General features: G+C 52.2%; 1 protein-coding gene across 1 annotated transcript in view; it reads left to right on the top strand.

The window, feature by feature from the left end:
• The first annotated feature begins 2,217 nt into the window (after nt 1-2,217).
• ACOT11 (acyl-CoA thioesterase 11) overlaps nt 2,218-14,612 on the top strand; it is a 37,010-nt gene continuing 24,615 nt past the window's right edge. Inside the window, exons 1-4 of the mRNA XM_070468122.1 lie at nt 2,218-2,321; nt 9,632-9,696; nt 10,743-10,947; nt 11,892-11,961. Of these exons, the coding sequence (XP_070324223.1) occupies nt 2,315-2,321; nt 9,632-9,696; nt 10,743-10,947; nt 11,892-11,961 (347 nt within the window). The 5' untranslated portion in view covers nt 2,218-2,314. The remainder of the gene's footprint in view (nt 2,322-9,631; nt 9,697-10,742; nt 10,948-11,891; nt 11,962-14,612) is intronic.

Genomic DNA, 14,612 nt, shown 5'->3' with positions numbered 1-14,612 from the left:
GGGAGTGAGTCTCCTGTCTCAGAGAGCAAGCAAGCTCATGTTGGATAGTCACTGGGCAGGGTGGTGGTGGTGGTGGTAACTGAGATGTCTGCGTCCGAGAGGGGTATATGTAGCCGTCCATGAGGTTTTCTCCTACTCCAGAGAGCTGAGGATTTACAAAGGAGTTTTTGGCTGACAGCTTGCAGTTTCCACTCTGGAGATAGCCACCTCTCTCCCTCACAGGCTGCTGACTTTGAGCATCTAGTAGGACAAGTGCCTGGATGCTGGACTATGCTGGGAGGAGGTCATGATACCATCACTGTTTCCTGCAGAGGATGTGGGGGTCCATGGGGAGGAAGCTTCCCTGAGGGGTCCCGCCTGGCATGTGTGGGTGAGAAAGGGCCTGAATGCCTGGGACACAGCAGTAAACATTCTGCTATGTCAGGCAAGAGAGAGGCAGTTAAAGTAAAGCGCCCAGCCAGCCTTAGCCCTTCAGTTAAACCAACTTGGGTCCAAGTCCTGACTCTGCCCTTTTACTGGCTGTAACGATTGTGTGTGTGTGTGCATGACACTAACCCTTTTTGAGCCTCTGTTTTCCCATCTGTAAGATAGGAATAATAACAACATTTAACTATTATGGCTGTGTGGGGATTGAGAGAGAAGGCACAGAAAATGCCTAGCGCCCCACCTGCACATATCAAGTAATTAAATAAGGGAGCGTGATTGTTGTCAGTCTCCCCTGCATACCTTTCAATTTTATAAACAAGAAAGTTGGGGCCGGAGAGATTTAAAAACTTGTTCACGTGCCATCCATTGTTCTGCGAAATGCAGTAGGAACTGTGCCCAGACAGTGTAGAGAAGCAGAACTGAGGATGTTGGCTGAGGCTAATTTGAATCCTGGCCCCACACAGCCAGTCCTTGCAGATTCTGCCTGGTGGCCAGGCCCCTGCTACCCCTCCATGTAGCAGCATTTCCCAAGTAACACCTGTCTTGCTCTGTTCGGGCTGTCCTGTCCCTGTGGGCAGGCCCTACTCAGACTCGAGAAGTGCTGAAATGGAAGGAGGGCTGAGCCACTGAGGTTTACAAGGCACCTTCCATACATTCTCTCCCATCTCTGCATTTTGTTTCCCAGCAGTGATAAGCCTGCTAGAGGAAGGACAAGTCTGGTCCTGCCCAACTGCTACATCTTCTCCAGCCTCCCTCACATGTGCACCACACTTCACAGCTAACTGGGTGCTTTAGTTTCAGGATCTCCTTTGTTTTTGAAAACATTTATTTATTTGGACCTGTCGGGTCTTAGTTGTGCTGTGTAGGCTCAGTATTTATGACATGGGGGTTTCGTTGCCCTGTGGCATGTGGGATTTTAGTTACCCAAACTAGGATCGAATTCGTGTCCTCTGCATTGGAAGGTGGATTCTTGACCACTGGACCACCAGGGAAATCCCTGGCATCTCCTTTAACCTTTACTAGTCTTGGATGAAGATGGGGTGGGGATTGTCCTCTACTTCTCATTAATTTACCTAAGGTCTGCCAGAGTTCAGGCCCTTTTGCCTAAGATGTTGGGCAGACAGCCTGTGAGCCTCAATTTCCCCATTCATACCAGCAGGCAGTCGTTCTCTATCTCCAAACCCTTTTCGCTCTTGGTGCAGAGGCGAGGGTTGCCCTGTAGATAGAGGCAGGGGGCCTCACTTAACCCCTGCTCTGTGATTCAGCGCTGGGCGACCTTGGATTTGGGACTTCTCTGGATCGCCTGTGTACCTCGCTAGTGATAACACCTCAAATGTTTCCTGTGAATCGGGTGAGGTAAGAATGGCTAAGCATTCAGGAAATGCCCTCCCTGCCCTCTCTGGCCCCTGGCTGACTCCTTAATGGGGCAGGAATTCTCCAGATGACTCAGGTGTCAGATTTCAGACAAGCTATTTTTACCCTTGGGGGTGGAGGCAGACAGGTGATGTTCCAACTGTTCTAGGATGGGGTGAGAGGTCAGCACTTCTAGTGGGGAACTTCTCTTGACTTCATGGCCTACATTCTCTCTGCCACATGGGGTGACATTGAGAACTGGAGCCCCTCTGAACCAACTCATTCATTTGGTCCACAGTAAGCCAGGCTCTGTGCTGGGCCCCGTGGACACCAGGAGTAAAGAGGGCTCCTGCTGATGGATCTTTGTGTCCAGTGTCCACCAAAGACTCCCACAGTTAAATGAATGTTGTCACAATGGAGAGCATTGCAGAGTGGAGGTTTCTGGGGCCAGGAGCCTGAGGATAAGGGGAGAGATGATGGAGCTGAGGGACGGGTAGTCAGTATGGAGGTGGAGAGGAGAGGATGAGTGCTCCAGATGGGGGGTAAGCAGCGGCCTGAGGGGTATGAGGAGCCAAGAGATGGTCAGTTGTCTGGGGGTACGTGGTGTGAGCAAGGCTGGTGGTGTGAGCAAGACTGGTGGTGTGGCTGGAGGGCCTTGTGGGTTTTGTCAAGGAAGTCCTTTGTTGTTCAGCCACTCGGTCATGTCCGCCTCTTTATGACCCCATGGACTGCAGCACACCAGGCTTCCCTGTCCTTCACCAACTCCCGGAGCTTGCTCAAACTCATGTCCATTGAGTTGGTGACGCCATCCAACCATCTCGTCATCTGTGGTCCCCTTCTCCTCCTGCCTTCTATCTTTCCCATCATCAGGGTCTTTTCCAATGAGTCGGCTGTTTGCATCAGGTGGCCAAAGTATTGAGTCTTGTCAAGGAGGTCCTCCCATAAGCCAAACAATTTCATGGTTTGAAAAGAGTTCTTGGAGACTCTTTTCAGATTTAGGGTCGGGGCAGGATGAACAGGTTGAAGACCCTCCCATCCCCCTCTGTCCTCACTGGGAGAGCACAAAAGCTGACCAGCTTGCCCTAGGTTGTGGGCTCTGGGCAGGGACTCAGGGTACTGGCCTCTCTTCTCTCCTTGGTCACTGACTGGCTGTGTGACATGGGTTAGTTTACCTCCCCTCTGTTGAGTTTCAGATGGAAGAATCTCTTCATCTCCAAGGCCTGTGGAGATACAAGTGTGGGCTTTGGCTGGTAGGTCTGGGTTTGCCTTTTTTTTTTTTTTGGCCACACCACACAGCTTACAGAATCTGTTCCCCCCACCAGGGATTGAACCCAAGTAACAACAGTGAAAGCCTAGAATCCTAACACTAGGCCACCAGGGAACTGCCCTGGAATTGTAAAATAAAATTTTTTATTTTATTTTGTTTTTTTGCTGTACAGCATGCAGGATCTTAGTTCTCTCACCAGGGATCAAACCTATGCCCCCTGCAGTGAAAGCATGGAGTCTTAACCACTGGATCCCCAGGGAAGTCCCATCTTCTGGGATTGTCTTAAATTCTGTCTGTTACTTCTCAGGTGCTCAGAAGCAATACACTGTCTCTCACAGCCTTGGTTTGTTCATAGTAAAATGGGTAGAATAACAGTGTGTTGTAGGATATATATGAGAATTACTGAGAGAATGAATACATGTGAAAGCTCCTAGCATACAACTTGGTACATAGTAGGTGTTCAATAAGTGCTAACCAAATGAATGGCATCTAGAAGGTTCTTAGTAAGAAATAATGGTTTAATTCTCTACCTCCCTCACCCCCAAATATTGAAAAATGTCAAGTGCCAATACACCCTGTAGCTAGAAGCAAAATGAGGATGTGCATATAGGGCACTGGAGACCATTATTTATCTTCTAGAATGAAGGTGTCATCTGATGATGTGTGGCCATCAGAAGCCTATGGAACACCAATGTCCTCCCAGCCCTCATGCTGGCTTCACAGACAAGTGCACCCACTTTTCATCTCAGAGTTTGGTACCCACTACTACCCTTTGTACCCTTGTCTGCTGGGAATCTCAAGGCCAAATGAAATTCTTTATGGCAGCATCTTTGTGCAACTGGTTTCCTCACATGGCTTCCCTAGTGGGTCAGGGGGTAAAGAATCTGCCTGCAATGCAGGAGACCCGGGTTCGATCCCTAGGTCAGGAAGATCCCCTGGAGAAGGAAATGGCAACCCACCCCAGTATTCTTGCCCGGAGAATCCCGTGGACAGAGGAGCCTGGCACTCTGCAGTCCATGGGGTAGCAAAGAGTCAAACACGACTGAAGCGACTTAGCGCAACACACGCATTCCTAAGGTAATTGCTCCCCTCTTATTTGGCTCCTTAGCTCTGTTTACATTTTGGGCCTCTGTACATACTCAAGTGTGTATGTCTGTGCAGGCTGCCTCAGAGCCTTTTGGGGGAAGAAGACAGGGAATAGGATTGAAGGGAGGCTTCTGTGTTGCTGGTGGGAAAACTGCTGGGAGGCGACTAGTGGCTCTGAGAGCCTGGAGCCACCTTTGATGGGGACAGGGAACCAACTTGGGCAGCTCCCTCACCCTCTAGGAGGGCCTGGCTCTCCTGAGGCCTGGCTGGCAGTGGGCCAAGGTGCTTCTCCCCACCCCCCCAGCCCCCCAGGCCCGCCTTCCAGTCCCCACCCCTGGGAGGGAGAGTGGGAGGAGCAGGGCCATGTGGGGTCTCGTGCCCTGCAGTTGAATCCCTGTTACTCTATCACTGGTTCTTTGAATTCTCACAGAACCTCTCAAACTGGCTACCAGTCTTGCCTCCTCACGGGGTTGCCACGAGGTTCTGGTGTCTGGTTTGAACTCTGTTTAGGAGTCTTCCAGCTATATTTTGGTAGGAAGCCCAAACTCAGCTTTATAATGCTAACCTCAGTGCTCAGTAAATGTTAGCCACGTGGCAGGTGTGTACTAGGAGCTGTGAACACTTCATCTTGTTTAATTTCATCCCCATGATGACCCTGGATGTAGGTATTATGATCCCATTTCTTGCACTTACGGAAACTGAGGCCCACAGAGGTAGGCTGAGCAGCCTGCCTGAAGTCACTGAGTTAGTTGACTTGAGTCCAGGCCAGGCTGATCTCCAGGGGCTGTGCACAGCCCTGGGTCATGGTGAGTGAGCTGAGAGGTGACCCAGGCCAGCTTCTCCCCTCCAGGGCTGATGGGCCTCCTCTGTTCCAGGCCTGCTCTTTGAGGTGGTTCTTTGGTTTATTTATATTTTTGGCTGGGCTGGGTCTTCTTTGTGGCACGTGGGCTTTTTCTCTAGTTGTGGTGCATGTGAGCTGCTCTTGTGGAGCATGGGCTCCTAGTTGTGACATGTGGGGGTGAGTGACATGTGAAACCATAGTTCCTTGACCAAGGATTGAACCTATGCCCCCTGCATTGGGAATGCAGAGTCTTAAACCACTGGATTGGCAGGGAAGTCCCTGAGATGTTCTCTCTGCTGGCTGGTCTCCACATTTCCCTGCTGATCACTGCAGGGCACACCCTTCTCCAGGGGTCTTCTTTGGTTTCTGGGGACTCTGCCTCACCCCCCACCCCCGCCTCTGTCCCCACCCACACAGGTGCCTAGTACTTTCCCACCTGTTTCCCTTTGCCCCAGCCACTCCTGTCACAGAGCCCCGGCTGTTCCTGCTTTTGTTTTCCGCTGTCCTCCAGTCCCTCCTGCACCTCAGACTATCCTCTTCCTCAAGTCTCAGCTCCAAGCCTGTCCTTGTCACTGCTACTTTCCTCTCCTGTAGGTCTTAATTTTGGAGAAGGAAATGGCAACCCACTCCAGTGTTCTTGCCTGGAGAATCCCAGGGACAGAGGAGCCTGGTGGGCTGCTGTCTATGGGGTCGCACAGAGTTGGACATGACTGAAGCGACTTAGCGGCAGCAGCAGGTGTTAATTTGGCACCTGCTCTGTGCCAGGCCTACATCCATCCCTGTCCTGTGGGAATGCCTGTCTGCTGGGGCAGGCGGCTGTGAAACAGTGACTGCACGCCTTGGTCAGTGCTGTGATGGAGACAGTGAGGCTGCGGGGTCCGGGGAGGCCCTAACTCTCCCTGGGGAGGAGGCAGGCATGGGGAAGGGGTGCTGAAGAGGGAGTAGGAGGAAGGACTCACTGGGCAGGGAGAACAGATGAAGGGGTCCTAGGCAGAGGTAGTGAGAGTGTGCTCTGGGAAACCAAGTGTGATCTGGAGCTGGGAGAGCAGCTGTGGGGCAGTGGCAGGAGCTACAGACTAGGGCCTTGATCCTAAGAGCCATAGCGAGCCACTGAGAAATCTTGAGCAGGAGAGGTGCCTTTTCAGGCTTGCTCTTCAGAAAAGTCTGTGTGGCCCTGTGGGTCAGAACAAGGTCCCAGTTGTGCGGACTGGGTCTAGCTTCCCTGGAAGGCAGGATGCAGTAGGTTGTGGTTGTTAAGTTGGTGGATTTGGGTTTTGGAAAGACCCATTCAGTGTTGTGTAGAGGCCTGGAAGGAGGTGGAGAGACTGGAGGCCTGTGAACTGGCTGGGGAAACCACCCAGTGAGTGAACAGTGCAGGGGCCTGAGCGCATTGGAGTGTGGGGGGTGAGGGATGGGGGGTAGACCAAGAGTTTAAGGAGGTTGGATCCCTGAAATGTGGCTACTTGGGGGACAGAAGAAGCCCAGGTTAAATCTGTTGTGTGGGCCTGTTGTCCAGGGCTCAGAAGGAGCCTTAGGTAAAGCCTCTTAGGCTTTAGCCTTTCCCCCAGTGTCCCCCAGTGTCCCCAGCCATGAAAGGGTTGGACAAGGTGGCCTTTCTTGCTCTGACCCAGCTGGTCTGTCACATGACTCTGGCTGAGGAGAAGGGACACAGAGCCCACAGTGTAGCCGGCTGGGGCCTCGTCTGCGATTACTCAATCGGGCCAGGACTGTTGCGGCTGGGCGCCAATGCCTGGCATGGCTGCTGTCTGAGAGCGCACGTCTTTGACCCTTAGATGCCCTCCCCACCTTCATGCAGGCTCTGTCCTCCCTGTCAGCTGTCCTGGCTCAGCCTGCCTGGCTGCCCCAGGCCCTGATTCTGTCCAGGGCCTCTGCTTTCCCCGTGACTGGCCCTGAGAGGAGTGGCTGGGCTCTGGGGCCTCATTGGCCAAACGCTGCTGGGTCCACACACGCCCCGTCCTCCCTGGCTGGCTGCCTGCCCACCAAGGGGTTGGGAGGCGGCCTGACCTGGCCTGCCCTGTTGTGGCAGACTGCCTTGGAGCCCCACGAAGGAGTTGGAGTCTGCGAGGTTGTGGTGCTTTTCCCCTCGGCCCATGCTCCAGGGGCTCAGCACTCCCCTCTTTGAGGGAGGTGGGGCCCCAGCACAGTGGGGCTTGTTCCTCTGCCGGCCCCAGGGTGGGAGCCCCGCTCTTCTCAGAGCACAGTATTTCCTGCCTGACAAGTGACAGAGCTCCTTAGCTTCCTTGTTAGAAAGCTCAGCTGGCCATGCCAGAGCCCTGCAAGATTAGACCCCAGAATCCTGGAACCAGGGCTGAGGTACCTTGAAGACTGGCAGTCTCTCCTGGCCCCTACCTGGCAAGTGACAGATGAGGCTCAGAGGAGAGGGGACATGCTCAGGATCACATAGCGCTCCGAGGGGCAGGGCTAGGATTTGAACTCAAGTCTGCCTCTAGACATCCTCTTATAAATCTTTGATGCGGTCCTACTGGTGCCAGGTACTTCTAAGCATGAGAACTAGAGTAGGAGCTTCTCAAAGGACTGGCCCAATTTTTCTTATAAGCTCAGTGTTTGAGAGGGTCCAATATAGAGGGAGGGACTTCTCTGGTAGTTCAGCTGGTAAAGAATCCGCCTGCAATGCAGGAGACTTTCTGGTTTGATTCCTGGGTTGGGAAGATCCCCTGGAGAAGGGAAAGGCTACCCACTCCAGTATTCTGGTCTGACGAATTCCATGGACTATATAGTCCATGGAGTTGCAAAGAGTCAGACACGACTGAGTGACTTTCACTTTAATACAGAAGAGGTGCTTGGAGAATGAATGAGTGAGCAAATGAATGAACAGAATGACAAGGCAAAGATCCTGCCTCTAGGCATGTAGACGTCAATGGATGGGACTTCTGTTTCACAGAGCAGGAAATAGGAGGCTGGTAGGAGTGGGGATGACAGAGGATGAGATGGGTGGATGGCATCACCAACTCAAGGGACATAAGTTTGAGTAAGCTCTGGGAGTTGGTGATGGACAGGGAAGCCTGGCGTGCTGCAGTCTATGGGGTCACAAAGAGTCAGACATGGCTAAGCGACTGAACTGAACTGATGAGTGGGGACTGGCTAGGTGGGAATAAGAGAGGATTACAGCTCAGGTGTCCTGACTGCTGGTCTATGGCTTTTTTGCCATCCTCACTTTCCTGGGGTAAATGGTCTTCACCCTCTGCTTGCCTTGTGATGATTCAGGGAGGCAGTGGGTAAGAACAGGCTTGAACAGCAGGGACATTGTGTTGGGGTGGGGGGGTCTTCTCTGTGTGCACATCTAGAACTGCCTGGAAACTCCACATACTCTGCTTTTCTTCTTCCCCCTTATTCTCTGCATCTTGCTTCCACCTTGCTTTCTCCAGGACTTCTTTCTGGAATATTTGTCCCAGAACTAGCTGTGGGAGGGGCTTGGGAAGAATGTCAGTAAACACAGTCTGCCTGCCTCCTCCCTCTACCTTCTCCCACACCTAGAAAGTCAGCCACCCACATCCACATCCAGGCAGCCCCCAGCACATACCAGGCTGGAAATGCCTTGGCAGTGGTTACCATGGTGACGGCTCCTGCTGCTTGGACCGCAGTGGTCTGGAAGCTGCTTGCAACAGTCTGGCAGGCTGGTGCCCGCAGGTCCCCACCCAGGCTGCGAGCTCCTGGGGCAGCTGCCCTGTTCTTGCTCATTTTGGTCCTCAGCACTGCACTTGGTATCCAGGGGCCCTTGGCAAGAAGCTGCCTCTCCAAGGAACCCACAAGCTGTTCTGGGTCAGATTAGCTTGGTTTAAATCCCAGGGCTCCCTCTTAGGGGTCAGTGACCTTAAGCAAGTCAACTTGGTGTGTTTTGAATTTATTGAATTAGCTATGGAATTCTTGTTAGGGGAGCTATCCAAAGAGTATAGTCCCCCAGAATGAGACCCATCCTTTCCCTGAGCCATCACCGCCCCCATCCTGTAGCAGTAGCAGGTTCAACATAGGTCATAGCACGTTTTTGCTGCTGAATCCACATCCAGGGTCCTGGATTCCTCATCCTGGGCCTCTGGAGGCCCTGCAGGCAGTGTAGTGTGGTGAGTAGGACCTCAGTCTCAGTGGCTAGACCTCTGGGATCACAGCTGGGCTTGGTACTTACTTGAGCTTGTTTCTTAATTTTTAAAATGAATATAATAATGCACCTCTTTCAGAGGTTTGTTGTATGGATAAAATTTGGAAGGCAGCTATGCTCACCACTATACCACCAACGTATGGATAAAATTTGAATTAGGACTTGTAGACTGCTTAGAAGAGTATCCGATACTTTATAAGCACTTTATGAACGTTAGCGGGGACTTATCACCACAACTGGCAATGGCCATGAAAATGAGAGGGCTTCCCATCTGGCGCTGGTGGTAAAGAACCCTCTTGCCAAAGCAGGAGATGTAAGAGTTGCAGGTTTGATTCCTGGGTTGGGAATATCCCCTGGAGGAGGGCATGGCAATCCATTCCAGTATTCTTGCCTGGAGAATCCCATGGACAGAGGAGCCTGGTGGTTGCAAGGAGTCAGATACGACTGAAGCGACTTAGCATGCACGCACGCATGAATATTGGAACCCCTGTGCCTATCCCTTCTTGTCATTTTTCTCACACAGGCAGGTGTCCCCAGCTCTGTTCACAGCGTGATGAGGGAAAGCTGGCCAGAGAGACAGGATGGCAGGTCAGTTCCCCTTCCTCATCCCACCCCACCCAGGGGACTATCAGGCACGCCTACCTCTGTTGCCTGGCAAGTGAGACTCACAAGCTGGAGCCTGGGCAGAGACTCCTCCTCTTACTCATGAGTTCTAGGATTTTCTCTGCTGGTTCTCCAGCTGGCAGCTGTTCCAGCCCTTGTCTGGATCAGACAGCTGGTCAGTGACTGCCTGGAGCCCTCCCTGTCAGTAGGGCCAAGTGTTGACAACGGGTGAGCACCAGCCGAGGTGCTGCTTCCGATGTCATCTGAAACATGAAGAGCCCGAGGAAAGGGTCCTAATGGGATGAAATAGGAGCAAATCCCTGGGCTTGACTACTGTAGGGCTCACTGTGCTGTGCTGCGCTTAGTTGTCCAGTTGTGTTAGACTCTTTGTGACCCCATGGACTGTAGCCTGCCAGGCTCCTCTGTCCTTGGGGATGCTCCAGGCAAGAATACTGGAGTGGGTTGCCATGCCCTTCCTCCAGGGGATCTTTCCAACCCAGGGATCGAACCCAGGTCTCCCATATTGCAGGCGGATTCTTTACCATCTGGGCCACCAGGGAAGCCCAAGAATACTGGAGTGAGTAGCCTATTCTTCCTCCAGGGGATCTTCCCAACCTAAGAATCAAACCAGGGTATCTGCATTGCATGCGGATTTTTTACCAGCTGAGCTACCGGGGAAGCCCATAGGGCTTACTAGGCCTCCCTGAATAGAGACGGGAAATCTTACCAGAACGAGGGTGAATCTGAGGCAAAACTTGAAAAAGCTGGCCTACAGCTGAATTAATACTCTGCTCCATCCCTTTCTCCCCACCCCCCTCCCTCAGGTGCAAGGATGTGTTAACATGGAATTTGTGGCCAAAGGAAGCTGGGCATAGTAGGGGCATCCAGAGAGCCCCTGGGGTCTGAGACCCTGGCCTGGAGGGTGCTGAACACTCTTGGAGTTGGGTTCTCTTGGCAGGTGGTCTTGGGGATCTCAGGGGCTGGCAGACCTGGAGACTCTGCTGTGAGCTGACCGTCCGCCTGCTCCCCAGGGCCTGGCCTCCGTGTTCTCCAACCGCACATCCCGGAAGTCGGCCTCACGCACGGACAGCGACAACATGGCCGACGGCGAGGGCTACCGGAACCCCACGGAGGTGCAGATGAGCCAGCTGGTGCTTCCCTGCCACACCAACCAGCGTGGCGAGCTGAGCGTCGGGCAGTTGCTCAAGTGGATCGACGCCACCGCCTGCCTGTCGGGTGAGGCCGAGCCCGGCATGGCCGCCCCCCCCAGCCCTGGCCGCACACACCAGGGGAGAGGCCGTCCCTGAGCGCCGCCCTCTTCTCTCCTCCCGGCCTTCACTCAGGCCTCTCCACCTGCCTGTGGTGCCCTCTTCAAGTTCCACATGCTCAGCTTGGGCCCACCTTCTTGCCCGCAAACCTCCAGGGCTCTGAGTGCTGGTCCTCGACCCTAGGGTCCTTGCTCTGATGCAGCATAGCATTAGACGTGGCTGCTCCGAGGCTGGCAGTAGCAAAACCCGTGGCATTGAGCAGAGTTGAGTGGAGCTTGGATGGAGCTCATTTTGTATTCTCCAGCCCACAGGGAGTTCACAGTCTGATGGGGTAGGGGGTGGGGGTGGGGGGCAGACGGAAGACCTAACTGTCCCCTGCACTGTCTGATAGGGGTTGGGAAAGGGAGGTGGAACTGGGGCTCTAGGAGAACAGACCTGAGGCAACCCTGACCCAGCCCTGGAAGCAGAGAAGGAATTCTAGAAGAACTCAGGCCTGGGAGCAGAGTCCTCAGGATGAGAGGGACTCATGCAAGCAGACAAAGGTGGGTGAGGCTGCCTGGGCACTTGAGGAGGTCAGGAAGTGGAATGAGCATGGCATGATCATTCATTCGACCGCTGCTTATTGAGTCCTGCGTGCCAGGCACTGCTCCAGGACTGGGCGTAGCAGTGAACAAGATGGGCAAAATTCCTTGCCCTCGAGTGACTTGCGGTCTAGCAGAAGGGAGAGGCACTAGACAGACAAAATCCAGATAAGTAAGACAGGGTCAGGGTGTCGTAATCATGGTGAGGAAAGTAAAGAAGAGTGGGGGTGCGGGCGAGGAGGCAGGCCTTAGCTAGGAGGGTCTGGTATTTGATCAGAGGCCTGGGCCACGGGGAGGCTGCTAACGGATGGCTTTCTTCTCCTGATGCCAGCGGAGAGGCATGCAGGGTGCCCCTGTGTCACAGCCTCCATGGATGACATCTATTTTGAGCACACCATTAGGTAAGTGGCCTCCTGCCTCTCTTTCTGGTCTCCCCATCACAAGCCCAGAGCCTTTCCCCCATTTCCCGCCTCATCAGCCTGTGTGCTGCCTGGCACATGCTTCAGCTGAGGGCCTTTGCAGATGGATGGGGGCAGCCTTTCTGGAGCCATGACCCATCTGCAAGGTGTCTGGGACAGCCGTGGGCTAGGAGCTGCCCCTGTGGCCAGGTGCCACGGGGTGGGCTCCCTCAGCCAGCTTTGGACTTGGATGTTGCTCAAGCTGCAGCATAGGATGCTGTGTGACTTTGGGGAAGTCAATCTCTTTCTCTGGTCCTCAATTTTCTTATCTTCAAAATGGAAGTTGTTGTTCAGTCACTAAGTCATGTCCAACTCTTTGCAACCCCATGGACTGCAGCATGCCAGGCTTCTCTGTCCTTCACTATCTCCCAGAGTTTGCTCAAATTCATCCATTGAGTTGGTGATGCCATTCAAACATCTCATCCTCTGTCACTCCCTTTCCTCCTTCTCTCAAGCTTTCCCAGCATCAAGATCTTTTCCAATGAGTCAACTCTTCGAATCTGGTGGCCAAATTATTGGAGTTTCAGCATCAGCATCAGTCTTTCCAATGAATATTCAGGGTTGCTGGTTAGACTTAATCAGTGAATGCCTTTTGGGGCTTGGCTCTTCTCTGTGGGTCATTGGTCATTAGACTGTAGGGAGGCCCCTAGACAAGGTGCCTTGGCAGAGCCTGAGCCAGAAGTTTGGACCATTCAACCTCTGCTCACATACCTCCAGGAATGGGGAGCTCTTTACCTACTAGTTTTGTTTGTTTGATGTCTGTACTGTTTAGAAGGGTTTTCATTACACTATTCTGAGCGTGGTCTTTGCACAGTTTTGCTAGGACCCAAGAAGCATGCCGAGCCCTCAGCCCAGGGCAGGCTGCAGGGGCTGCATGCAGTGCTCTGGCCTCCAGGCCTGCTTCTGAACTATCAGTGCTTGGGACATCAAGTGCCAAGGTCTTATCTAGGACTTCCTGGTGCCCCATGAGTTGTGGTTAAGGAAGAAGTTTGGCCAGTCCCTGTACTTACTTATTCAGTCATTCATCACTACCTGTGCCTTTTCTGGACCAGGGCCCATGCTGGGTTTGGAGTTCACAAAGTCAACTGGAACGTAATCTCTGTGCCCCAGGAGCTCCCAGTCTGCAGGGAGGCAGATATAGAAACATAATTTCAATTCAAAGGGGTAAATTCCAGGCAAATAATGATCTTTGACATATGGGTGCTTTGTAGTACTTATTTTTGAATATCTTATTTTAGAATAGTTTTTGATTTACAAAAACACTGTAGACGGTACAGAGTTTCTATAACATTTTACATTCATATGGTACCTTTGTCACAGTTAATGAACCCATGTGCTGTGCATAGTTGCTCAGTTGTGTCCAACTCTGTGTGACCCCATGGACTACAGTCCACCAGGCTTCTTTGTCCATGGGGATTCTCCAGGCAAGAATACTGGAGTGGGTTGCCATGCCAGCCTCTGAGGGATCTTCCCAACCCAGGTCTCCTGCATTGCAGGCAGATTCTTTACCAGCTAAACTACCAGGGAAGCCCTAATGAACCCATACCGATGAGTTATTTGTAAGCCTTTTTAAAAACATGTAAACAATTTTTACATGGAGTATGGCTGATTTACAATGTTCTGTTAGTTTCAGGTGTACAGCATTGTAAAGCAATTATACTCCAGTTTAAAAAAAAGGTGGGGGGGGGGAGGCCCTACTGTATAACACAAGGAACTATATTCAGTATTTTATAATAACTGTAATGGTTTTTACTATTGATAATTAACTTACTAAGTCCTCAGAACAACACCATGAGATCCTGGCTATTAGTGTCCTCCTTTTACAGGTGAGGAAACTGAGGCACAGAGAAGTAACTTACTTTAGGTCTTACAACTGGTGGAGAACTCAGGATATACTACAAGCAAGGCAGTCTAGCCCCAGACAGCTTGCTCTTAACCAATAGGCTCTGTGTGCATGCATGATCAGTTGCTTCAGTTGTGTCCAACTCTTTGTGACCCTCAGGACTGTTACCCACCTGGCTCCTCTGTCCATGGAGTTTTCCAGGCAAGAATACTGGAGTGGGTTGCCATGCCCTTCTCCAGGGATCTTCCCGACTCAGGGATCAAACCTGTGTCTCCTGTGTCTTCTGCAATTGCAGGTGGATTCTTTTTCCACTGAGGCACCTGGGAAGCCCAACCAATGAGCTACATTGCCTCTGTTTTTGAGGGTGGGTATAAAGGCACTGTGTGGGGTTGAATAAGACTCTTGAGAGTCCCTTGGACAGCAAGGAGATCCAACCAGTCCATCCTAAAGGAAATCAGTCCTGAATATTCACTGGAAGTACTGACATTGAAGCTGAAACTCCAGTACTTTGGACACCTGATATGAAGAACAGACTCATTTGAAAAGACGCTGATGCTGGGAAAGATTGAAGGTGGGAGGAGCAGGGAACAACAGAGGATGAGATGGTTGGATGGGATCACCAACTCAATGGACATGAGTTTGAATAAACTGCGGGAGTTGGTGATGGACAGGGAGGCCTGGTGTGCTGCAGTCCATGGTGTTGTGAAGAGTTGGACACAACTGAGGGACTGAACTGATAGAGGCACTGGAA

Source organism: Odocoileus virginianus, chromosome 5 (genome assembly GCF_023699985.2).
Source record: "Odocoileus virginianus isolate 20LAN1187 ecotype Illinois chromosome 5, Ovbor_1.2, whole genome shotgun sequence".
In the NCBI taxonomy this organism is placed as follows: domain Eukaryota; kingdom Metazoa; phylum Chordata; class Mammalia; order Artiodactyla; family Cervidae; genus Odocoileus; species Odocoileus virginianus.
Note: the sequence above shows the minus strand (reverse complement) of the source record. Positions and strands in the feature narration are given on the sequence as shown.